The sequence below is a fragment of the Ranitomeya imitator genome, chromosome 4 (genome assembly GCF_032444005.1).
Source record: "Ranitomeya imitator isolate aRanImi1 chromosome 4, aRanImi1.pri, whole genome shotgun sequence".
Classification (NCBI taxonomy): domain Eukaryota; kingdom Metazoa; phylum Chordata; class Amphibia; order Anura; family Dendrobatidae; genus Ranitomeya; species Ranitomeya imitator.
The window spans coordinates 272,457,142-272,482,975 of NC_091285.1; the positions used below are offsets into that span (position 1 = coordinate 272,457,142).

General features: G+C 46.5%; 1 protein-coding gene across 1 annotated transcript in view; it reads right to left on the bottom strand.

Annotated features, from left to right (window-relative positions):
• Positions 1–12,104: 12,104 nt before the first annotated feature.
• The window catches only part of CNOT2 (CCR4-NOT transcription complex subunit 2), a 106,275-nt gene continuing 92,545 nt past the window's right edge, over positions 12,105–25,834 (bottom strand). The window contains exon 15 of the mRNA XM_069764613.1: positions 12,105–13,358. Coding sequence (XP_069620714.1) covers positions 13,272–13,358 — 87 coding nt within the window. The 3' untranslated portion in view covers positions 12,105–13,271. The remainder of the gene's footprint in view (positions 13,359–25,834) is intronic.

Here is a 25,834-nt window from a genome sequence, read left to right on the forward strand (position 1 = left end):
TACTAGAGCAATAGAAAAACAAAACTTTAATTCTTTAAAGAAACTTGAATTCTTTAAAGGCTCGAACAGTAGATTCTGACCAGTTTCGGCAATTATTGCCCTTCTGCGTTAAGGCCGTCAGCGGAGCAACCACTTGAGAGTAGATTTTAATAAACCGATTGTAATAATTAGCAAAGTTGAAGAATCTTTGGAGGGCCTCAAGACCAACTGGCTGTGGCCAATTCAACATGGCAGAAACTTTCTCAGAGTCCATAATAACACCAAGAGAAGAGATGATATAGTTGAGGAATGTCAATTCTTGCTGCTGAAACAGGTATTTCTCCAACTTGGCATAAAAGCGGTTTTGCTGCAGTCTTATGAGAAAGGAACAGGTATGAAGGCAAATAGAGTAAGTCTCTGGAGAAGATTAGGATGGACTAAACTGTACTGATACAGGACATCAAAAAAAGAAGTAATTCAGAAAGGGATGACACGCTAGATATTCATAGTGACCAAAGCAGGTCTTGAAAGAGGTCTTCCAGTCATTGCCCTTTTTGATGTGGATTAGGTTATAGGCACCAAACATGTCTAAAGGTACCTTCACACTGAACAACATTACAACGATAACGATCCGTGACGTTGCAGCGTCCTGGATAGCGATATCGTTGTGTTTGACACGCAGCAGCGATCTGGATCCTGCTGTGACATCGCTGGTCGGAGCTAGAAGGCCAGAACTTTATTTTGTCGCTGGATCACCCGCTGACATCGCTGAATCGGCGTGTGTGACGCCGATCCAGCGATGTGTTCACTGGTAACCAGGGTAAATATCGGGTTACTAAGCCCAGGGCCGCGCTTAGTAACCCACTGTTTACCCTGGTTACCATTGTAAATGTAAAAAAACCCAAACACATACTCACATTCCGGTGCCTGTCACGTCCCCCGGCGTCCGCTTCCCTGCACTCCTCCTGCATCCTGTGTCAGCGCCGGCCGGCCGTAAAGCAGAGCACAGCGGTTACGTCACCGCTCTGCTTTACGGCCGGCGCTTACACAGGATGCAGGAGGAGTGCAGGGAAGCGGACGCCAGGGACGTGACAGGCACCGGAATATATGTTTGTTTGTTTTTTTTTACATTTACAATGGTAACCAGGGTAAACATCGGGTTACTAAGCGCGGCCCTGCGCTTAGTAACCCGATGTTTACCCTGGTTACCCGGGGACTTTGGCATCGTTGGTCGCTGGAGAGCTGTCTGTGTGACAGCTCTCCAGCAACCACACAAGGACTTTCCAACGATCACGGCCAGGTCGTATCGCTGGTCGTGATTGTTGGAAAGTTGCTGAGTGTGACGGTACCTTAACTTAGTGAAGATGAAAGCACATTTAATCCTGTTAAAAAAAATTAGAGATGTGAGTCAATGGATACTAGTCTTTCAGAGGGATTTTAATCTGGGGATTAAGATTTGTGAATGAATCCCTTCTGTAGGTTCTCTTTAATATATGTAGACACTGACTTGGTCTTTGTGTGACATGGAGGATAAACGCTCCCTCCGGGTGGTTTCATACCTGGAAGGGGAAAAGCTCAGTCCTACTGTTATTGAGGAGGCAGTGTCTTGGAGAGGACATCTGTAAAGCCCTCATAGGAAGCAGGCATTTTGGAGGCAATGGATGCAGAACAGAATTTGTGGTGGTTGAGGTAGAGCTTTGAGGCAATTGTGAAAACAAAACGAACTGCATAAGAAAGTGGCAAAATACAAAAAAAAAAAAAAGTCCTCAACAGGTAGTGTACCAATCGAAAGGGTTACTTTCTTCCTTGCAGAATTGGATGCGACCACAAGGAATTACAAAGCTATTTGCAGAAATCTGTTTTAGGCTAGGTTCACATTGCGTTAATGGGTTAATGCTAACGGACAGCGTTGCACGGCGAAAATGTCGCAATTAATGACGTGCAACGGGCCTGTTAGTGCACCCATTGACAGCAATGTGATTTCTGCCTGTAGCGCATCGCTAGCGCATGCCATTTTCGGCACGCGCTAGCGATGTGCCGTTCTTTTGTGACGGACCTCGGACGCTGCTTGCAGCGTCCGAGGTGCGTCCCTCGCTAGCGCAGATCGGGGATCTGCGCTAGCGGGGACGCCGAACGCCGACCCTAAACAAACATTGCGTTAGGGCAATCCGTTAAGCGCATAGCGCTAACGCAATGTGAACCTAGCCTTAGAATAGATTGAAGAAAACAAGAGATTTCCAGACTTTTGGCCAATTAGAAGTCCATTTAATGGTCTACTGCTCCAGAATCAATTAATATTGGTCTTGTGAACACAGAGGAACCAAAACAGGCATGGGCTCGAGTAATTTAACCTGGTTATGTTGTTTGGGTCTTTTTGGAAAAAAAAAAAAAAAAAGATCTGTAAATCGTGCTCAAGCGTGTTTGTCTATGGGTAGGTGTTATTATGAGTGTTTTTTTTCTTTACCTTTTTTGTATCAAATTAGGATAGTTGCATATGTACTGTCACATACCTGATTTATTATATCAGTGTGGATTATCTACTATATCTACCATTGTTTAATCAATATCTCCAGTTGCTGCAGGTACGTGTGCTTGATACATTTGCAAGTTACTGTAAATGGATGGGCTTTGAGTGGAGGTCTATTTCGCTGTAGCATATAAGCTCTTATTGTTGATAACTAGTTAGTGGTTGCTGCAATTTTATTATTGATTATTGATATAGTCCGATTTTATATCACAATGCTTATTTTACCCCTTGAAAAGTCATGAGTGTCCATTATTTGGAAGGTTGGATAAACATGTGCCCAAGACGTCCATCAAGTGAAGCAGAAATTGAAAAGCTTGGGAGAGCCTCACATTCTGAAGAAGATATCCAACTGGACAAACTCTCCGAAGCTGAGGACCACCTAAGTGGAGGGGAAAGGGATTACAAGAATTCTGAATCTAATGAGGCCCGATATCCAGACAACTAGTCTGATGAAAGCAATTTAGTCAGAAAACAAAGATGTCATTTGAAAATTGCAGCGTTCTGTCCAGGCAGGAACACTGTCTTTTGCGAACATCAGATAATTCTCCAATAACTAGCTGATATTAGAGAAGATTGGCATAAATGGAGAGATTCTTCCAAATCCAAATGGACAATTGGCATAAATGAAGAGATTCTTCCAAATCCAAATGGACAATTTGTGGCATTCTGACGTAGGTGCCTGTTTACACAATATATGAGGAATAAGGCTGGTTTCACATTTGCGGTTGTGTCTGCAGCGTTTCTGATGTATACATCGGCATGCGTCTTGATTTAATATCTTTTACACTGTGGACGCAGGTACATGCGTTTGCATGCGTTCGCTTACGCATGCGTCATTTCGCGGTGTGCGGCTGGGCGTGGGTAATGCACCATGTTGCAATTTTTGAGGTGGCAAATTTCCGCCGCCATATGCGTGCGGACACTTACGGAAGGAGTGCATCAAAACAACACATTACAGTCTATGGGAATGCATTGGAACGCAAGGACATGCGTTCGCTTGCGTTTGCATACGCATGTGTTTTCTGCGTAAGCAAGAAATCCCATGAGACACACCCATTTGGCATGGCTTGTGTCAAAGAAATTCTCCTGGAAAATCTTTTTCCTATCGAATTATGTGCATAAACCCCGCAAACGCATGCAAAAACGCATTAAAACGGTTTTTTTCCCCATCTTGCGTAAGCTGATGCGGATAAAAAACGTTGCGTTATCATGCGTTTGCGGACAAGACGCTGCGGACTCAACCACAAATGTGAAACTAGCCTTAGCCAGGAAATTACAGCATCAAGATACGGACACTGTCATATATACTAAACGCTCAGGTATATATAGGAGAAAAACCTGAAAGAATCAGGGTATGCGAGTTTCAGATTTGACTTATGGACTAAGGACAAAATGTGACAACTTTTTTTTACGTCGCACCAACTGGGACAGCTGTTGCTAAAACGAAAACTTAACATGGTGGGCGCTGTCAGAAAAAGCAAGCCTGAATTGCCGCAAGGTATCCTTGGTTAAAGATGTTCATAGTTCAGTGTTTTACGTTACTGGAGATACGGCAGCGGTTTCTTACATTCCCCAAAAACCAAACCGGTCATTTTGATGAGCAAGATGCACCATGACAATGCAGTAAGCAGTCGAGATGACAAAAAGCCGCAGATGAGATTATAATTCTGTCACAGGGGCAGTTGATACATGAGATCAACTAATAGCTACACACACAAGCAAACACAAAACCCATTGGTGGCCAATGGTATTATTTTAGAACACTGTTGATGTATCTGCCTACACTGCATTTGTTTTATGGCATGAAATAACTCCCGATTGGAACGCCTATAAACTGCATAAATGAAGACTCTTCCTGGAAGAATTGGGAAAGTCACTTGTTATGCCATCTATTTCAGGAAGAAAAGTAAAACCCTGAAGTGAAGGAGCAGCAGCCATAGTAAACCGTACCCAGCAGTATGCTCAACAACGCAGACCCACGGCCTCCACCAACACTGAAAAAAGCTTAAAGGAAAAGAGGCAGCATTTGCCCATCTTCCGGTGATAAACACTACAACTAGAACATGCAATATTTGTTTTATCTAAAGGACATGAGAGTTATTTCTGTGCAGAATGTAAGAATGCCTGAATATTGTAATAAGTGAACCTGTGCAACCCTTTTCTAAAGAAAATAAAGCAAACTAAATTTTCATTTGTTTTTGACCAAGCCTGTTCACATACAGATAAATAATGCAACGGATATTCAAATAATACACTTAGAGTAGTTAAAGGGCCAAATTAACAGACTTTAACCCCTTCATGACCGGGGGATTTTTCGTTTTTCCGTGTTCGTTTTTCGCTCCCCTCCTTCCCAGAGCCATAACTTTTTTATTTTTCCGTCAATTTGGCCATGTGAGGGCTTATTTTTTGCGGGACGAGTTGTACTTTTGAACAACATCATTGGTTTTAGCATGTCGTGTACTAGAAAACGGGAAAAAAATTCCAAGTGCGGTGAAATTGCAAAAAAAGTGCAATCCCACATTGGTTTTTTGTTTGGCTTTTTTGCTAGGTTCACTAAATGCTAAAAATGACCTGCCATTATGATTCTCCAGGTCAGTACGAGTTCATAGACACCTAACATGACTAGATTATTTTTTATCTAAGTGGTGAAAAAAAATTCCAAACTTTGCTTAAAAAAAAAAAAAAAAAAAAAAAATTGTGCCATTTTCCGATACTCGTAGCGTCTCCATTTTTCATGATCTGGGGTCGGTTGAGGGCTTATTTTTTGCGTGCCGAGATGACGTTTTTAATGATAGCATTTTGGTGCAGATACGTTCTTTTGATCGCCCGTTATTGCATTTTAATGCAATGTCGCGGCGACCAAAAAAACATAATTCTGGCGTTTCTAATTTTTTTCCCGCTACGCTGTTTAGCGATCAGGTTAATACTTTTTTTTAATTGATAGATCGGGCGATTCTGAGCGCGGCGATACCAAATATGCGTAGATTTGATATTTTTTTTATTGATTTATTTTGATTGGGGCGAAAGGGGGGTGATTTAAACTTTTATGTTTTTTTTATTTTTTTCACATTTTTTTAAACTTTTTTTCTTAACTTTTGCCATGCTTCAATAGCCTCCATGGGAGGCTAGAAGCTGGCACAGCACGATCGGCTCTGCTACATAGCAGCGATCTGCTGATCGCTGCTATGTAGCAGAAATGGAGGTGTGCTGTGAGCGCCGACCACAGGGTGGCGCTCACAGCCACCGCTCATCAGTAACCATAGAGGTCTCTGGGACCTCTATGGCTACAATATACAAGCATCGCCGACCCCCGATCATGTGACGGGGGTCGGCGATGACGTCATTTCCGGCCGCCCGGCCGGAAGCGGTAGTTAAATGCCGCTGTCTGCGTTTGACAGCGGCATTTAACTAGTTAATAGGTGCGGGCAGATCGCGATTCTGCCCGCACCTATTGCGGGCACATGTCAGCTGTTCAAAACAGCTGACATGTCCCGGCTTTGATGCAGGCTCACCGCGGAGCCCTGCATCAAAGCAGGGGAGCCGGCATCGGACGGTATAGTACGTCCGATGCCGGTAAGGGGTTAATAGGTCAGGGCATATTGACCTGGAGTAAACGTGTATAGCCTATACAAACAGAACAGCAGTGCTAACCTTAGTGTAGGAAAGAGTTCCTCTTAGTGCTCGCTCCCACTTGCGATGTAATCGGACAAGTGCAGTCTTATAAAAAATCGGATTTCACTCGGTCGAATGCTAACCTGTGGGGCAGCTGATTTGGCATGTGAAAGCAACCTCCGCATGCTGCGAATGCATCCATGAAACAGATCGCATCCACCCATGAGTCTAGGGGTGCGTGTGAAACATCGAACTGAACTCGGATATCACCAGAGCACAGTGCAATTCCGGCAATTACTTTCTCCGTCTCCTCTACACCTGTGCTGCGATTATCTCATGCGAGAGGATTAAAGCACAGGGCACTGACACTTGCCTCCCATTCGCAGCAGAGCTGGAGGTGAGTGTCACTGGCGCATCGCATCGGATGAGTTGCGCTAATATGACTCCGGCCTCAGGGACATATCCCTCTCCTTGCCTAGGGTCTGATGTTTACTGGCCTTCAAATTGGAACAGTTTGTGAAACAGTGAGCCCCCTTCACTACAATATAAACAAGAGTCCACGTGAAAGTCGACTAAATCTTTCTATTGAACACATTCTTGGAAGTGAAACATGAGAATCTAGAGTTTTTTTCTCTAGATTGTCTTTTAAAATGCAAGACCACACGAGCAGCAAGGGAAATTAAATCAAGTGAAGGCAAATCTGTACCCGAAAGTTTTTCTTTGACAGGAGAGCTTAGAAGACAGGCAGGAGAGGATTACTGTTCCACGTTAATTCAACAGATATTGTACGAAAATGGATGATACTGTCCCACTGAGTTAATTCCTTGTCTTAACTGCAGTAAGGAATCAGCTGCTAAGTGAACACTACTTGATTCATCAAAAAAAAAAAAAAAAATAGGAGGATACAACTCGGTACAATGTTTTACGAAATCCTGGCATGCCTTAGGATTACCATTGAAATGTGCAAGAGTGGGCAAATGTGGAGAGGTTTCCCAAGCTGAGTGTTGCAGGAGCATATTAGCCTGTGGCAGATACAGAAAAACTTGTGGTGAGACTACAGGAGTCGGAGGCCATGCATCCATGTGGGCTTTGAGGTTTTGCACAGCCTGAACATGGTCACATTGGCCAACAGCAAGCTACACCACCAATCCAGACTGTCCATATCCCACGTCAACGGTGTTGGGCCTGCTGCACCTTTGGGATCCATAGTCTTAGGATTCGGCTCGGTGATGTAGAGCCTCTGTCTCAGGTCCCACGCACGTGTGAAGTGAGGCACACTCAGGAATCCCAGTAGCAGGATTGATGAAGCAGACAACAGGTACCAAGTTGAAGGAAGCAGTGCCCGGGATACCCAGGACAGGTGTGCAACACCCTAATGTCATCGCAATTCTTTGAAAGTTGCTGCATATCCTAACACAAGAACCATGATTCGACTCCATTGTCACATTCCAACAAAACATTGGGTGAAGAGGTAACAAATGCAACACAAGCGAAAAATGGAACAGTTGTCAAATAGCAGACAATTTGCTGCGGTCATTGTCAAGAAAGCTAGACAAAATTAAACCTGGAGTTCAAAGTGTTCCTCAACCCCTCTCTTGCACCAGTTTCACAACAAATTACCGTGGTATAGGGTTGAAAATTTCTTCCAACTACTGGAATTGGGTGACATGTACTTGTGTATTCCATGCTTAAAATTATCATTCTATAAGTAGATAATAGTTTTGGCAACATCAATATAGTAGGACTCACCTTGAAAAAGCATGCAACAGCCCTGAACTCTGACTTGGCAAAGTCCCCCATAGACAATAGTCTTCCCCAAACTCAATCAGAGGAATGCTTGGATCACACGCGAGCTCATATGTTATCTACAGGAGAGCCACTGACCTAGTCCCTTGGTGGCAGTTTACCTCCTGGAAAACAAAAGGATCGGCCATCGAAATTCTAATATGCTGATCTTTCTCCCTCTTGAAATCATCTGTCTGGGAAGAGATGAGAGGCTCCCATAGACATTAGACGATTGACCGATCCCACTACTATCAAAAGAAGAATTAGAAATGATAACCTATCAACTGTCCAATAAGAAATAGGACAACAAGCTCTAGGTACGGACTTTTCTGAAAAAGCAAACTGGTCAAATGTAAATGTATTTAATGACATGATGAACACAGAGAGGTATTTATCCTGATATATCATTTCTAAACACTTTTTCGGTGATTACTTTGTATCTCCGTTCATACTGCACCTACACACACAAATGATACACCATTTGAAAGGTAAACTTGCCACCTTCAGCAAGAAAATAGCCAAACAAACCACACATCCATGATGTGATCACAAAAGACAGGTTAAACCTTAATTTTCATAAACCAGCAGTAAGGAAAAATGACCTGCAGGTGGCACCACACGACTTCACCTAAATAGAGCTTTGCTGAACAATGTGGACATATTTTATCCATACTCCCAACACTGTGGGTTTTAACTTAATTGTCTGGAAGTAAGAAGCGAGCACAACCGTATGTCTTTGGTAGTGATTGTTGGCACCTCCTTGCACAGATGTCTTGTTGTAGACACAGGAAGTAATCAGGTGGAACAAAATCAATACAGTGCTTTTGCAGTAGTGTTCTACGTTGATTCACTATCTGCTGTCTGTGCTTCTGTTGAGCCTGTCTATGGTTTTCAAGTCTTTTTTGCACAGCTTTGTGGTAGTGTGCTTTGGGGTAGTGTGGTGCCACCTGCAGGTCATTTTTCCTTACTGCTGGTTTATGAAAATTAATGTTTAAACTGTATTTTGTGATCACATCGTGGATGTGCGGTTTGTTTTCTATTTTCTTGCTGAAGGGGGCAAGTTTACCTTTCAAATTGGGTATCATTTGTGTGTGTGGGTGCAGAATGAACGAAGATACAAAGTAATCACCAAAAAAGTGTGTAGAAATAATATATAAGGATTTATATTGTAACAGAAGTTAACCTTTATTGCTTAACTTTCCATGAAAACAAGCTTTGTGGTTCCTATTCAAACTACAGAAGGGATACCCAATATTTGGCACCCTATTGTGATATGGCACTACCATGATCAGCTGAGCTGTTTAAAGGGGTAACAAATACAACCTGATTTAAAACCTACTAATATGCTTGAAATGGTCACTGTGCTTTCAGTCAACTTGATCTCACACAATGAAGTGCTAAACAGAAAATCTGCAATTCACTTTAAATATTATGTAGTCCTAATCTGAAAAATTACTCAACTACACTAATGTGTATGAGAGCCTTCCGACTCTTTCCCAACAGCTTTCAGTGAGTGAAGGATCCACCATGTTGGATTTCCAAAGGCTGATTGTTTTGTTCTCCAGGAGATAAGTTGCAGACAGTGGAGTCTGGCAGCTGCTCTCTCATAGCAGACACAATAGCACTCGGACAATCCAAGCATTTCTGTTTATGGGGAACTCTGTAGACAGCTATAGTTTTTCCCACAGTTTTCAGTCAACAGCTACCTAATGTGATTGGGGGGCTTAACTTGCAGGTCACTAACTCATAAAATGTGATCAGTCTCTACCTACAGACACACCCATGAAGTTAAAAATACAGTTTTTGTCTCCCGAGTCCTGCTCTTATATATGTCAAAATGCCTAACAGTGAGGTGGTCTTTCAGTTCATTGCAGGCATGTTACTGAACAATGGAAGGAGTAGAAAACTGATGCAAAGGAAGTTCCTTCAACTAGAATACTGTCAGAATGCTAGTGCAAAGGAGCCCACTCAAGCAAAAAGAGAGTAGATAATGCCGGGACTGAGAACATGGACTTATTATATAGACTACTACGTGTACCAAAGGTGGTTTAAACTGGGCAGTAAGATCATGCTTTTTGAGAGATAACGTGAAAAGATAGGTACTGTTTAATAATGATAACTGCCCTGATGTCCTGATTCCAGCAAAGTCTTTTTCCTCCATTCCTAGCTTGCCTCCAACATAGAAGGCAAGCTTTCTTCTTCTCTTTGCCCACTTGTCACTGGAGATGTGCTAAGAGGGCTGAGTGTGTGGCTTGGGCCATTATCTAAACCAGCACTCTGCTTCATAAAAGGCTAATACAGAGACCAAAGGACTTGCTAACCTAGCAAACGTAGAGAGAGACTCTCTTAATAACATACCTGGTAGGGAGCCTGGATCTGGAATGGACTGGTGCTGAAATTGGGAGATCAGGGTAGCTTCCATAATGAAGGGATATTAGTAAGTAATTTGCATTCCTAAAATATACATAGTAACATAGTTAGTAAGGCCGAAAAAAGACATTTGTCCATCCAGTTCAGCCTATATTCCATCATAATAAATCCCCAGATCTACGTCCTTCTACAGAACCTAATAATTGTATGATACAATATTGTTCTGCTCCAGGAAGCCATCCAGGCCTCTCTTGAACCCCTCGACTGAGTTCGCCATCACCACCTCCTCAGGCAAGCAATTCCAGATTCTCACCGCCCTAACAGTAAAGAATCCTCTTCTATTTAACTTTTTTTTTTCTGCCAAGACCTCTTAAACATAGAAGTCATTGTTCTAGATTTACATGAAAAATAAGATTTGGGAACAAATATAAAGTTAAAAGAGATTGGTCACTTAATTTTAACAAATGCATTTGGGACATGATTATGTTGCACTTCCTAATAGGTATTAGAGGTTCTCCTATATGAAGTAGCTCCTGGTTATTTGGACGCGGTCACACTATCAGTATTTTACATCAGTAGGTGTAAGCCAAAAGCAGGAGTGAAACGATCAGTGGAAAAGTATAATAGAAACACGTCCCCACGTCTGTATTCATCACTGACCAAATACTGAATGTGTGAGCGTGGCCTTCTCTGCAGACAGCACATCTCTTCTGTTCTCATAATGTCCGCGTATCAAGAAGCATGTGACCACACCTGTCCATGAGACTCCTACAGTTGGAGAACATTGCACACAAAAAAAGCATTTGGAGGAGGCCGATGGACAGTTCTGGCCCCGTGTTCCTCCAGCCTGTGAGGAAGGTGGCACTAACAAGGTGCCTTGTCACATAGGAGGAGAACCTGCAATACCTGCATAATAGTAAGGATCACAACCTCATGCCTCATCATCTGTTAAAATGAAGATAAAGAAAACCTAAGTATCTAGCGTAGCATAATGACAAAAGTGTCTTCCCAACTGTAGAAACTTGACAGCACTGCTGGCTTGTATTAGAACACTTAACAAGGTTTTATATCACAGAGGGCAAAACATGCAATAAATATTAAAAGCAAAGATAGTATAAAAGCTGAACATTGTCTTTAATATAGCGGTGGAGTCTCAAGTAGAAAAAGGCAAACAGCAAGGTACAAAGTATTGCAGTGCTCTTCAAACACTCAACATATACATATCATATTGTTAACTCTTTGCATTGATCAAACAGACGAGGGCATCTCTTCAGAGGTAACATTTGGTGCCTCGATATGAAAGCTGCCTGTGGAGATAACAGCTTAGAACATACATGACATGCGTCAGCAGCTCCCCCTTCTTACAGTACCTGAGAGATCATTTCAAGCTTCTCCATTATTTTACCACTTATTATACATCCACTGTAAAAAGGGTTACTGCTGTGCATATATATATAGCTTATCACAGTCGTTGTTTTAACCCAGACATCCCCACAATCATGATGTACAGTAAGGACTAAAACGGTTAATGTATTGCTAGTACTGGAAAGCTTAACAGAACAAACGCCGTTAACCTTACAGTGGAAATGTGGGAGGACGTTCCAATCTTAATCTATAAATTGGTGTGACATACACAATTCAGGTCATCTACTGCTCTACAGCGTTGGAGACAGACGGGTGGTCTTTATTACTTACATTCAATTCCTCAGTGCTGGTCGCCTCTCCTTACAAATACCCTGGAAGTAGAACTCCTCTACGTTTTAGAGGGAATCAATCCATCTTATGATTGCACAAATGACTTCACGATCTCAAATCAAAGTCAACACTGCGGTGAGGAGAGCTTTTCTACTTTATTACAAAGAGAAGAAGCCTTTATGTGGTCAGAAAATACAAGATTGATCTTTTTTATTTTTTTTTCCTATGAAACGCTGCTGTTCAAACAGCCAGAGTGAATTGTCTCAGTTCACTTCTTTAAGTCCCATCACGTTCACTTGGGTATGGATGTCCTTGGCTGCTGAAAATCTGGCCCTTTAGTGCACAGGGCGACAATGGAGTCCCCTGACCAGCAGTTCCAGAATGTCCCATTTTCATATATTGCATCCATGCACACCTCCTAAAAATGAGGTACAGCAGGGCAAACATTTCCAAAATAGGTGTCATATATATAATATATACACATTCGTACATACATACCTTTATTCATGTGATGTCCAAAAATTTAAAAAAAAATGTACACATTTATTACAAAATCGTAACAAAGACTGGACAGTGTTTTGCTCATTCTGGAAAGATGAAGCTCAGTAATACACAACTCTGGAAATTGTCCAAAGGTTGCGGCAATATCTTTCTCCTTAAGAGTGAATTACTGGTTTTGTCTGCCCATTCCCTGCCACAGGGGCCTGCAGATCCTTGCACCGCAAGGAGATACATGCTCCTCTGGCCGTGAAGGGGCTGAACAAGGCAGAAAATTGCCTTTCAGAAACAAGAGGGGAAGTAAAATGAAGGAAGCTGACCTTGCCCATCTTTCCAAATGAAATACGAGAAGGATCTTCACATAAAAATGCACAAACATGTGTTTCTTTTATTACCAAATAGTGCTACAATGAACAATGCAAACTTTGCTGTCTAATTTTGTTTCTGTCTCTCTCTCGCTCACTCTTGTTTGTACATTTTGGAATCCGAGTGGTAGACTGTCAGTATTCTGTTCTTACGTGTGTTTGTGTACAGACCTAGGTCTGTCTGCTGGCATAAAATGATAACAAAACAAAAGAGGAAAAAAAAAAATTATCAGACCCTGCTCAAACTAAAGAAAAAAGTGACAATTCTAGTTGTTGGGCAGCACATAATTAGTAAGGCAGGACCTCAAGTGATGATCCCTTTGCATGAGACAATTGCCAGATCCTCAAGGAATTAAAACCAGGATGCCTGAGCCACATCAGTTCTGCAGTTATGTTGAGTATTGTGCTGAGACAGCCATACCCCATGAACAGGGAAGTCTTTAGAAGGCTTGCTGAGCAGGATTGTAATTGAACGTGGATGGCAGATGAGGCCGTTCTTCTAACTTGTCATATTCCAAATGGAACTCCTGCCAGGAAAGAAAAGAGAATCAAAATGCAGGATTTAGGAAGGGCATATGGATAACGAACAGAGGTGTCCCATGCGGAGGCCCCCTACTATTACACACACCTCCTTTCTGCATCACAGGGTGGTCTACTGACCTAAGTAAGCATCCCACAGCGACAACACAGGTGATCAGCACATTGTTCGCTCCTCACACATTTCTTACAGATATGATTGTTTGCCCCCCGTGCGGCGCTTTCATTGGACATTCTGAATTTAATCGTTTCAAGAAAATTAAACTAGCCTGTAAACTATTCGATTGTAGGAAAACATCAAAGCGGATGGGCACTGCCAAAAAACAGAAAACGTGTATGCTGCTAGTGTGTAACTGACCCAATATGCATACACAAGAAAACACTAAGGGATTGGAGGATGGCTCACATGGTACCAATATTTTACCAAGGTAAAACGGTGGATGCAGGCAACTAACGTCCGGTAAGTCTGACCTCTGTAGTGTGCAAAGTTTTGGAGGGCATCATAAGAGATGACCTGAAGAAATATATTGGGGGGAATAAAATAACTGACAACCAGCATGGACTCATGAAAGATAGAAACCACACGTTAGTTAGACACAATCTATGAGGAGGTGAGTGCAAATCTGGATGTAGGTACTGCGGCTGATGTGATTTATCTGGACTTTGAAAAGGCATTTGATGCTGTACCACATAACAGCCTTATACCGAAGCTACAGAGGCAAGGACTGGGGGAAACTACATGCAGATGGGTAAGGAATTAGCTAAATGACCGGAAACAAAGAATCGTCATAAATGGTACGTTCTCTAAATGGGATAAAGTCAGCAGTAGAGTACTGCATGGATCTGTACTAGGAGTGATTCTTTTTAACCTTATTATTATTAATGACCTTGTAGATGGGATTGTGAATAAAGTGTCAGTCTTTGCTGACGACACCAAACTATGTAGGATACTAAAATCTGACACTGAGAAAACAAATGAGATTTAATGTAGATAAATGTAGAGTAATCCTATTGCTGCATATACATTAAATGGGGAGTATACTCGGGACTACAGAACAGGAGAAGGACTTGAGTATTCAGAGTATTAACTCGTTCCCGACATGCGCCGTACTATTACTGCGCATGTCAGGTCCCCTGCTTTGATGTGGGCTCCGGCGGTGAGCCCACATCAAAGTCGCGACATGTCAGCTGTTTTGTACAGCTGACATGTGCGCGCAATAGCGGGTGAAGTCGCGATTCACCAGCTGCTATTAACCTGTTAAATGCCCCTGTCAAACACTGACAACAACATTTAACTACCGCTTCCAGCCGCGCGGCCGGAAATGAGCGCATCGCTGACCCCCGTCACATGATCGGGGGTCAGCGATGCATCAGGATGGTAACCATAGAGGTCCTTGAGACTTCTATGGTTACTGATGCAGGCCTGCTGTGAGCGCCACCCTGTAGCTGAGCCGATCCAGTGGTGCCAACTTCTAGACTCCCATGGAGGCTATTGAAGCATGGCAAAAGTTTTTTTTTAAAAAAAATGCTTTTAAAAATATGAAAAAAATCACCCCCCTTTCGCCCCATCCAAATTAAAACAAAAAAAAAACCTACACATATATTGCTCCGTTCATAATTGCCCGATCAATAAAAAAAAGCATTAACCTGATCGCTAAACGGCGTAGCGAGAAAAAAAATTAGAAACGCCAGAATTACGTTTTTTTGGGTCGCCTCGACATTGCATTAAAATGCAATAACGAGAGATCGAAAGAACGTATCTGCAGAAAAGTGGAATAATTAAAAACGTCAGTTCGACACGCAAAAAATAAGCCCTCACCCGACCCCAGATCACGAAAAATGGAGACGCTACGGGTATTGGAAAATGGCAAAGTTTTGATTTTTTTTTTTCACCACTTCGATAAAAAACAGGATTTTTGGTTGCTTACCGTAAAATCTGTTTCTTGGAGCCTCCATTGGGGGACACAGGAACCATGGGTGTATGCTGCTGCCACTAGGAGGCTGACACTATGCAAATAACAAAATTAGCTCCTCCTCTGCAGTGTACACCCCACCGACTGGCATTAAACTCTTCAGTTAGTGAGAAAGCAGTAGGAGAAAGAACAAGGTTGAAAAACCATAACCACAAACTTGAGAACTGTAAACGTGAGAACAGTCAGAGAACATATAACAAAAAACATTGGGAGGGTGCTGTGTCCCCCAATGGAGGCTCCAAGAAACAGATTTTACGGTAAGCAACCAAAAATCCTGTTTTCTTTATCGCCTCTCATTGGGGGACACAGGAACCATGGGACGTCCCAAAGCAGTCCCAAGGGCGGGAAAACAGACTTCCATCAGGTCAGAGGACTCACCACTGCCGCCTGCAGGATCCTTCTGCCTAGGCTGGCGTCCGCCGATGCGTAGGTATGGACCTTGTAAAATTTGGCGAACGTGTGGATGGAAGACCAAGTTGCCGCTTTGCAAAGCTGTAGGGCGGAAGCCCTGTGGTGCACCGCCCAGGAGGCGCCGACTGCCCGAGTAGAGTGAGCCTTAATCCCAGGAGGGGGCACTCTGTTCTTGACCCGGTAAGCCTCCAAAATTGCCGTTCTGATCCAGCGAGCAATAGTCGCTTTAGAAGCCGGCTGGCCTCTGCGCGTGCCATCAGGAATGACGAAAAATGAATCCGTCTTCCGGAAAGAGGATGTTCTATCCAGATAAATCCTCACTGCCCTGACTAGGTCCAGCTTGTTCAACGATCGCTCCAGAGGATGAGTCGGAGCTGGACAAAAGGAAGGTAGAACGATGTCCTCGTTGAGGTGGAAGGTGGAAACCACCTTAGGAAGAAAAGAAGGTGGAGGTCGGAAGACCACCTTGTCCTGGTGAATGACCAAAAACGGAGGGCGGCAAGACAGTGCCGCCAGCTCGGAAACGCGGCGAATGGACGTGATGGCCACAAGAAAGGCCACCTTCCAAGATAAAACTGATAGAGGAATCTCCCTAAGAGGTTCAAAGGGAGAAACCTTCAGAACGTCCAGTACCAGGTTTAGGTCCCATGCCTCCACAGGGGCCCTGTACGGCGGGACGGCGTGGGCTACCCCCTGAAAGAAGGTCTTAACCTGTGGCCGAGAGGCCAAGGTCTTCTGAAAGAGGATGGAAAGCGCAGAGACCTGACCCTTCAGGGAACTAAGAGCCAGGCCCGAATCCAGTCCTGCCTGAAGGAAGGCCAAAAGAGAAGGCAGGGAAAAAACCATAGGCGGCACGCGGTTGGACTCGCACCAACGGAAGTAGGCCTTCCAGGTGCGGTAGTAGATCCTGGAAGACGAAGGCTTCCGAGCCTGAATCATGGTGTGAATGACCCGGTCCGAAAGGCCGGACGCTCTTAGAACCGCGGTCTCAACAGCCACGCCGTTAAACTGAGCGACCGAGAATTCGGGTGGCAGATAGGACCCTGGGACAGCAGATCGGGCCTGTCTGGAAGGCGCCAGGGAGCGTCCGCGAGAAGGTTGACGAGCTCCGCGAACCAAGCTCTCCTGGGCCAATCCGGGGCGATCAGGATGACCGGCACCCCTTCCGCTTTGATCTTCTTCAACAGTTTGGGAAGTAATGGAAGGGGTGGGAACAGATAGGGCATCTCGAACTGTGACCAAGGAATGGCCAGAGCATCGACGCCCACTGCGAGAGGATCGCGTGACCTGGAGACGAATTGTGGAACCTTCCTGTTGATCCGAGACGCCGTGAGATCCACATCCGGAGTTCCCCATCGAAGACAAATCTGATGGAAGACCTCCGGATGCAGGGACCATTCCCCCGCCGCGAGACCCTCGCGGCTGAGGAAGTCGGCGGCCCAGTTTTCTACGCCGGGGATATGCACCGCGGATATCACCGGAACCGTTGCCTCTGCCCAAAGGAGGATCTTGGACACCTCGGCAAGGGCCAAGGAGCTCCGAGTCCCCCCCTGATGGTTGACATATGCCACAGCCGTGGCATTGTCCGTCTGGATCCGGACTGGAAGGCCCCTGAGAATCCTTTCCCAATGGCGGAGGGACAGAAAGATGGCCCGAATTTCGAGGACGTTGATCGGCAGCGCGGACTCCTGTAGCGACCAACGGCCCTGAACCGTCAGGTGGCGAAAAACCGCACCCCAGCCGATCAGGCTGGCATCCGTTGTCACCACCTGCCAGTGAACCGGAAGGAAGGACCTGCCCTGGGAGATGAGAGGAGACGTCAGCCACCAGTTGAGAGACCGCTTGACCCGAAAGGAGAGTCTGATCGGCCGATCCAGGGAGAAGACCGACCTGTCCCACTGAGACAGAATGGCTTGCTGAAGGGGTCGAGAATGGAATTGGGCGAAGGGAATCGCTTCCAAGGTAGCTACCATCCTCCCCAGAACCTTCATGGCCGATCGGAGGGAGGGAGGCCGAGGACCCTGGAGCAAGAGAATGTCCCGACAAAGGGTGGATCTCTTGTCCTTGGGAAGGAAGACTCTGGACTGACGAGTGTCGAAGAGCATGCCCAGAAAGATGATGCGCTGAGAAGGAATAAGGCAGGACTTCTTCCGGTTGACCAGCCATCCGAAACGGGATAAGGTGTCGAGAACAATGGACAAGCTTTCGTGGGCCTGAGCAAAGGACGGAGCCTTGATGAGGATGTCGTCGAGGTATGGAAACAGAACCAAGCCTCTGACTCTCAAAATGGCCATCAGCGCCGCCATGATTTTCGTGAACACCCTTGGCGCGGTTGCGAGACCGAACGGCAGGGCGACGAACTGAAAATGATCTTGTTGCACTGCGAAGCGCAGGAAACGGTGATGTCCGGGAAATATTGGAACATGTAGGTAGGCGTCCTGGATATCTATAGAGCAAAGAAATTCCTGAGCCTCCATGGAAGCAATTACTGAACGAAGGGATTCCATCCTGAAGTGTCTCAGGCGAACCCTCCTGTTCAACAATTTGAGGTCCAGAATGGGACGAACCTTGCCGTCTTTTTTCGGTACCACAAAGAGGTTCGAGTAGAAACCCGTGTACCGTTCCTTTTCTGGGACGGGAACGATTACCCCGGATTTGAGCAGAGAAGCGATGGCTGCGAAGAAGCCCGGAACCAAAGCGGGATCTTTTGGAGGACGAGATTGGAAGAAACGATCTCTGGGTCGGGAGGCGAACTCTATTTTGTATCCCGAAGACACAACTTCCCTGACCCATGCATCCTCTACTGCGGAAATCCAGACGTCCCTGAAACGGAGAAGACGGCCCCCCAACCTGGGAGTTGGGCTGGAGTCTTGCCGAGAGTCATGCGGAAGTGGATCTTCCAGTCCTGGGCCTGGACGATCTACCCTGGGAATAGCGAGGACGCCAGGACGGAGTGGGCCTGAAGGACACCGCCTTCTTCTCTTGACGTGCCTGTGGCCTCTGTTGCTGCTGGGAAAAGGAGTTTGACGCAGCGAAACGACGAAAAGGCCGGAACGAGCGAAACTGCCGTCTAGGAGGAGGGCGACGAGGTTTAGCCTGGGGGAGAAGGGAACTTGTGCCCCCAGTGGCGTCCTTAATGATCTGGTCCAGCTGGGAACCAAAGAGACGAGAGCCCTGGAAGGGCAGACTAGTGAGGGACTTTTTGGAGGACAAGTCCGCCTGCCAGGCCTTGAGCCAAACGGTCCGGCGGATGGCAACGGCATTGCTGGAAGCCTGAGCCGCACAAGACGCGACATCCAGGGAGGCGGAAACCAGGTATTCACCAGCGTGGGAAATCTGGTTGGCAAGTTCCGCTAATTGCGCGGGAGGAGCCCCGTCCAGGATACCTCGCCGCAGATCCTTGGCCCATTTTGAGATGGATTTTGAGGCCCAAGTGGAAGCAAAGGCCGGGCATAGCGCTGCTGAAGCCGCTTCGAAGGCAGATTTTGCGAAGGATTCTATAACTCTGTCGTTAGAGTCCTTCAGAGACGCTCCGCCGGACAGTGGGAGCACCGTGTTGGTGGACAGCCTGGACACAGGTGGATCCACCGAGGGAGAGACCGTCCAATTGGCGGTAAGATCTGGTGAAAAAGGATATAACACCCCCAGGCGTTTTCCCCTCTGAAAACGTCTGGTCGGATTCTCTCTCTCTCTGGTCAGGATTTCCTCGAATTCAGGATGAGGGGCAAAAAATCTTGAAGGTGGTTTGGCCCGTCTAAACGAAACCGCCTGATCTGCGGGTTCCGTAGAGGGATCCTTAATGCCGCAGGTTTGGTTTATAGCCCGAATGAGGTTCTGGACCGACTCACTCATGGTGGCGATTTGGCTAGGATCCAACTCCGACATCTCCTCTGAGGGCGCATCAGATAAAGCCTCGCCTGACTCAGGGGAGGAGGAACGGTGCGACACCAACCGCGGGGGAGGGCCGTGCGGCGAGATGGAACGCGAAGAGGACTCAGACCGACGTTGCTGTCTGGACCTTTTGTGGCTAATCAAGGAGGGCTCGGGCGGCGGTTCCTGCGACCCGCTGGCCACTGCAGGGGTCTGCAGGGGTAACCGATCCAGCGCGGACACCAGGGTTTGAGACACCCGTGTTAAATCGGCCACCGATTGTGACAGAGAAGCGGCCCAGCCTGGGATGGGGGGATCACTCTCGGGCGGAACAGCCGGGGGATCCTGGGCGGTGGGAACAATCGGGTTGCTGCAGGACTGACACAGCGGGGAGGACTGACCTGAGGGAAGTTTGCTGTTACAGGACGAACATGCAAAGTACGTGACTAAGGCAGAAGATGAAGAGGTAGGGGGACGAGAGCGGCCCCCTTTAGAGGTAGACATTTTTAGGGACCCTGAAGATGCCAGTGGGTTAGGGGACAGTGGGCAGAGGGGGGTGTCAGTCTGCAGTGCAGCTACTCACGGACCCGGTCCTGGAAGATGTCCCACTTGTCCTCGGCGGAGAACTTCCCTGAGGTGCTGATTCTGCGATGCTGAGCCACAGAAGATGCGAGTGCTGCTGCTGTGAGAAGCGGTGCACACCGGCCGAGGGACCCACGAGGAAGGGGGTGGAGCCAGACGCAGAGGCGCCGGTGGGCAGGGCGCAGTATGTCGGGCGGGAAAGAAGCCCGCCCGCAGAACCGGAAGTGAGGAGCCGAGAAACCGGAAGTAGGCCCCGGCGTAAGCCGGGACCTAAATTAGAGACCGGCGCCGCCGGAGAAGGGAACCGCGGCGCCGGAGCAGCGCGCCGCAGAGTCCGAGAAGAGCGGCAGTCCGCCAAGGCTGCCCGAACGGAACCGGCGGGGCCGCGGCGCCAGAGGCAGGCCCCGGCAGAAGCCGGGACCCAAACTAGAGGCCGGCGCCGCCGGAAAATCGCGGCGCCGGAGAATCGCGGCGCCGGAGCGTCGCCAGAGGATCGCGGCGCCGGAGCGCCGCCTGAGAATAGCGGCGCCGGAGCGCCGCTGGAGAGTGGCGGCGTCGGAGCGCCGCAGAAAGCAAGCGGCACGGCACCCTGCCAAGGACGCCGTGCAGACACAGGACACACAGCGGCCGCCGAGAAGCGATGGGGGAGCGGCGCGGCAGCCCGCCAGGCCGAGACTCCACAAGGGAGACACCGTGGCTGTGCGGCCGCCAATGAAGGAGAGCCCCGGAGGAAAATGAGCCACAGCCCCCGTGGCTGTCCCTGGGATCCCCCCAAAACAACGCCATGAGGGAGGACCGGGGGACATCTGGAGAAAAGATCCCGGGGGAATGGAGAGCCCGCCAGGGGGAAATACTCACCTAAACATCCCACGCCGTTACTAACCTGAGGGGAATGAGACGTCCACGGAGCTGTGATGGACGTCCTCGTCTCCTCCGACCGACAGGCTCTGGTAGGCGAGTGGGTGGGGGACGGAGCCAGGACCGGACTTCTGAGCACGCTTCTGTGCTAGGATCTTGGTCCTGGAGAGGGATCTATGAGGATACGGGGTGGCAGTACACGCCGTACTCATAGTCCGTATTGTGGGACTACAGGCGTGACTGCTCACCCTGTATCCCTCTGGAAGAAAACCTGAAAAGAAACGACGCACATTGAGGTAGATAAGGGTCTAATGAAAGACCCGTGTCCACCTCCTACTGACACTAAGCTAAACTGAAGAGTTTAATGCCAGTCGGTGGGGTGTACACTGCAGAGGAGGAGCTAATTTTGTTATTTGCATAGTGTCAGCCTCCTAGTGGCAGCAGCATACACCCATGGTTCCTGTGTCCCCCAATGAGAGGCGATAAAGAAAATAACCTAGACATGTTTGGTGTCTATGAACTCGTAATGACCTGGAGAATCATAATGTCAGGTCAGTTTTAGCACTTAGTGAAGCTAGCAAAAAAGCCAATCAAAAAACAAGTGTAGGATTGCACTTTTTTTGCAATTTCACCGCACTTGTACTAGAAAACGGGAAAAAAAATCCAAGACATGGTAAAACCATTGGTGATGTCCAAAAGTACAACTCGTCCCGCAAAAAATAAGCCCTCACATGGCCATATTGACGGAAAAATAAAAAAAAGTTATGGCTCTGGGAAGGAGGGGAGCGAAAAACGAAAACACAAAAACGAAAAAGTGCCGCAGCGGGAAGGGGTTAAGCTGAGCAGCCGCTCTCAATGTCAAGAAGCAGCCGCAACAGCAAACAAGATTTTAGGATGTATAAAAAAAAAAATAAATTCCAGTGATCCAGGGTCGGCTCCAGGTTTCTGTGGGCCCCGGGCAAGAGAGTCTCAGTGGGCCCACATACCACGATTTATGATGCACAGATATGGCAGAAAAATATAGATATACTACACAGGGCCTAGCCTTCCCCCTCATCCTTCACATAGGCAGAAATGCGCGCACACACACACAATACGTAAACATATACACACATACAGTACTCAGACATGCACACACACACAGTACTCAGACATGCACACATACAGTACCCAGACATGCACACACATACAGTACTCAGACATGCACACACACACACAGTACTCAGACACACACATACACACACAGTACTCAGACATGCACACATACAGTACCCAGACATGCACACACATACAGTACTCAGACATGCACACACACACACAGTACTCAGACATGCACACATACACACACAGTACTCAGACATGCACACATACAGTACCCAGACATGCACACACATACAGTACTCAGACATGCACACACACACACAGTACTCAGACACACACATACACACACAGTACTCAGACATGCACACATACAGTACCCGGACATGCACACACATACAGTACTCAGACATGCACACATACAGTACTCAGACATGCACACACATACAATACGCAGATATGCACACACATACAGTACAAAACGCAGATATGCACATGCATACAATACGCAGATCTGCACACACATACAGTACAACACAGACATGTCCACATACAATACGCAGATATGTACATACTGGACATATATTTGAAGACAAATGCACAAAATTACATAAATATGTACAGTCAAACACACTGATATACACAGATATGCACATCATACATACATACACAGACATAGACAGACAAGCCTCACTCACCCCCTCCAGGCTTGTCGCCCATCAGGCTCCTCTGGCATGTGGCTATGGAGGGCGCGCTGCTTGATGGCTGTCACTTAAACAGACATGGCCACCCACAGTGCACTCTGCAGCTGTGTCTGCTACTAATGATGCGGTCGGGCTGGCACTGTGCCTTTAACTTTGCTTGTGTGTCGGCCCGGCCGCGTCATTACTAGCAGACACAGCTGCACAGTGCACTGTGCGTGGCCATCTTTGTTTAAGTGATGGCTGAGCTCAAGTAGTGCCGAAGCGGCTGGGGGAGCGGACCAGGCCCCCTGGTGTCCCGGCCACAAGTGGGCGCCCCATTTTTTCAGGGCCCGGGGACGCCGGGTGAAGACGCCGGCCCTGCAGTGATCCCAATGTATTATTATCCCTTTATAAATCACTGATGAGGCTACATCTAGAATATGGGATCCAGTTTTGGGCTCCACATTTTAAAAAGGATATTTGGAAGATAGAATCAGAACAAAGGCGGCAACAAGATAATTAAAAGGGATGGAAGGCCTCTCACATGATGATAGGTTGGAAAAGTTGGGATTGTTTAGCTTAGAAAAAGACGTCTTAGAGGAGATCTCTCTTACATGTATAAATATATGTGTGACCAGTACAAAGGACTGGTGCATGACTAATTCCTTCCAAAGGCCATACTGAGGACTAGGGGGCACTCATTAAGGGTGGAAGAAAGCCAATTCTGGCACCTACATAGGAAAGTGTTCTTTACAGTTAGAGCAGTCAGACTGTGGAATACCCTACCACAAGAGGTGGTAATGGCAGACACTATAGGAGCTTTTAAAAAAGGGCTGGACCATTCCCTCAGTACAAATAATATTGTGGGTTATAGTTAAATTAGTGACAAAATGTATAAATGGTGGAGAAAGGTTGAAGTTCATGGACCTTGGTATTTTTTCAATCTACAGTAAGTAACTATATAGTTCACACCACTGACACAGCAAAAAGTGTAACAAACTATTACTATACAAGAGGGGAAAGAAAAAAAAGGCAAAATCCATTCATTTTGAAAATGATAGCAACTAAGGCATTATATGGAGTTATTTTGTCTTATAAAACCAGAACTGTATGACAAAATTGCATCAACTGTACCAATGCCATTCTCAATGGGGTGGGTGGGGACAAAAACTTATCAGTTAACGATGATTGCACAGCCTATTTTACGCCATTCTAATGAAGATGATGACACTTCTACACCTCGGACTAAGACTTATAAACCATTTAATTATTTAGAAGAATACAATGATAATCAAAGTTTTACCATAACAGCAAGATATGGCACCGGCCTGGCTTTAGCTGCCCAGGTGATGCTGTACTGACGCATCAAGCAGGGCATACAGTACTAAAAAAACAGGATGAAATCTGGGAATCAAGATGGTGGATTTAAAGGGAACCTGTCACCCCGAAAATCCCGGGTGAGGTAAGCCCACCGGCATCAGGGGCTTATCTACAGCATTCTGTAATGCTGTAGATAAGCTCCCGATGTTACCTGAAAGAGGAGAAAAAGACGTTATATTATACTCACCCAGGGGCGGTCCCGCTGCTGGTCCGGTCGGATGGGTGTCTCTGGTCCGCTGCGGCACCTCCCATCTTCATTCCAAGACGTCCTCTTCTGATCTTCAGCCACGGCTCCGGCGCAGGCGTACTTTGCCCTGTTGAGGGCAGAGGAAAGTACTGCAGTGTGCAGGTGCTGGGCCTCTCTGACCTTTCCGGTGCCTGCGCACTGCAGTACTTTGTTCTGCCCTCAACAGGGCAGACAAAGTACGCCTGCGCCGGAGCCGTGGCTGAAGATCAGAAGAGGACGTCTTGGAATGAAGGTGGGAGGCGCCGCAGCGGACCAGAGACACCCATCCGACCGGACCAGCAACGGGACCGCCCCTGGGTGAGTATAATATAACGTCTTTTTCTCCTCTTTCAGGTAACATCGGGGGCTTATCTACAGCATTACAGAATGCTGTAGATAAGCCCCTGATGCCGGTGGGCTTACCTCACCCGGGATTTTCGGGGTGACAGGTTCCCTTTAAGAGAAACAAAGAGGAAGCTGAACTCCAAGGAAGTCAGTCAATAGTCAGGAACTTTGAAGTACGATATGGGAATTACAGTGGGGAAAATAAGTATTTGATACACTGGCAATTTTTCCCACCTACATAGACTGGAGAAGTCCATAATTTTTTATCAAAGGTACACATCAACTGTGAGACAATATAAAAATAAAATCCAGAAAATCACATTGTATGATTTTTACATAATGAATTTGCATTTTATTACATGAAATAAGTATTTGATACAATAGAAAAAAAGAGAACTTAACATTTGGTACAGAAACCTTTGTTTGCAATTACAATGGTCAGAAATTTCCAGTAGTTCTTGACCTAGTTTGCACACACTGCAGCAGGGACTTTGGTCCACTCCTCCATACAGATCTTCTCCAGATTTTTCTTGTTGGTTGTCGCTGGGCAACATTGAGTTTCAGTTTCCTCCAAAGGTTTTCTATTGGGTTCAAATCTGGAGACTGGCAAGGCCACTCCAGAACCTTGAAATGCTTCTTACAGAGCCACTCAGTTGCCCTGGCTGTGTTTTGGGTCATTGTTATGCTTGAAGACCCTGCCACAAACCATTTTCAGAGGGAAGGACGTTGTTGGCCAAAATCTCAACACATGACCCCATCCATTCTCCCTTCAATATGGTGCAGTTGTCCTGTCCCCTTTGCAGAAAAGCACCTGCAAAGTATGAGGTTTCCGCCACAATTCTACACGGTTGGGATGGTGTTCTTTGGGTTACACTCATCCTTCTTCTTCCTCCAAAAAAGGCAAGTGGCGTTGATACAAAAAAAAAAATTATTTTGGTCTCATCTAACCACATGACCTTCTCCCATGCCACCTCAGGATCATCCAGATGGTCATTGGCGACTTCAAATGGGCCTGGACATGTGTGTTGGTGGAACCTTGA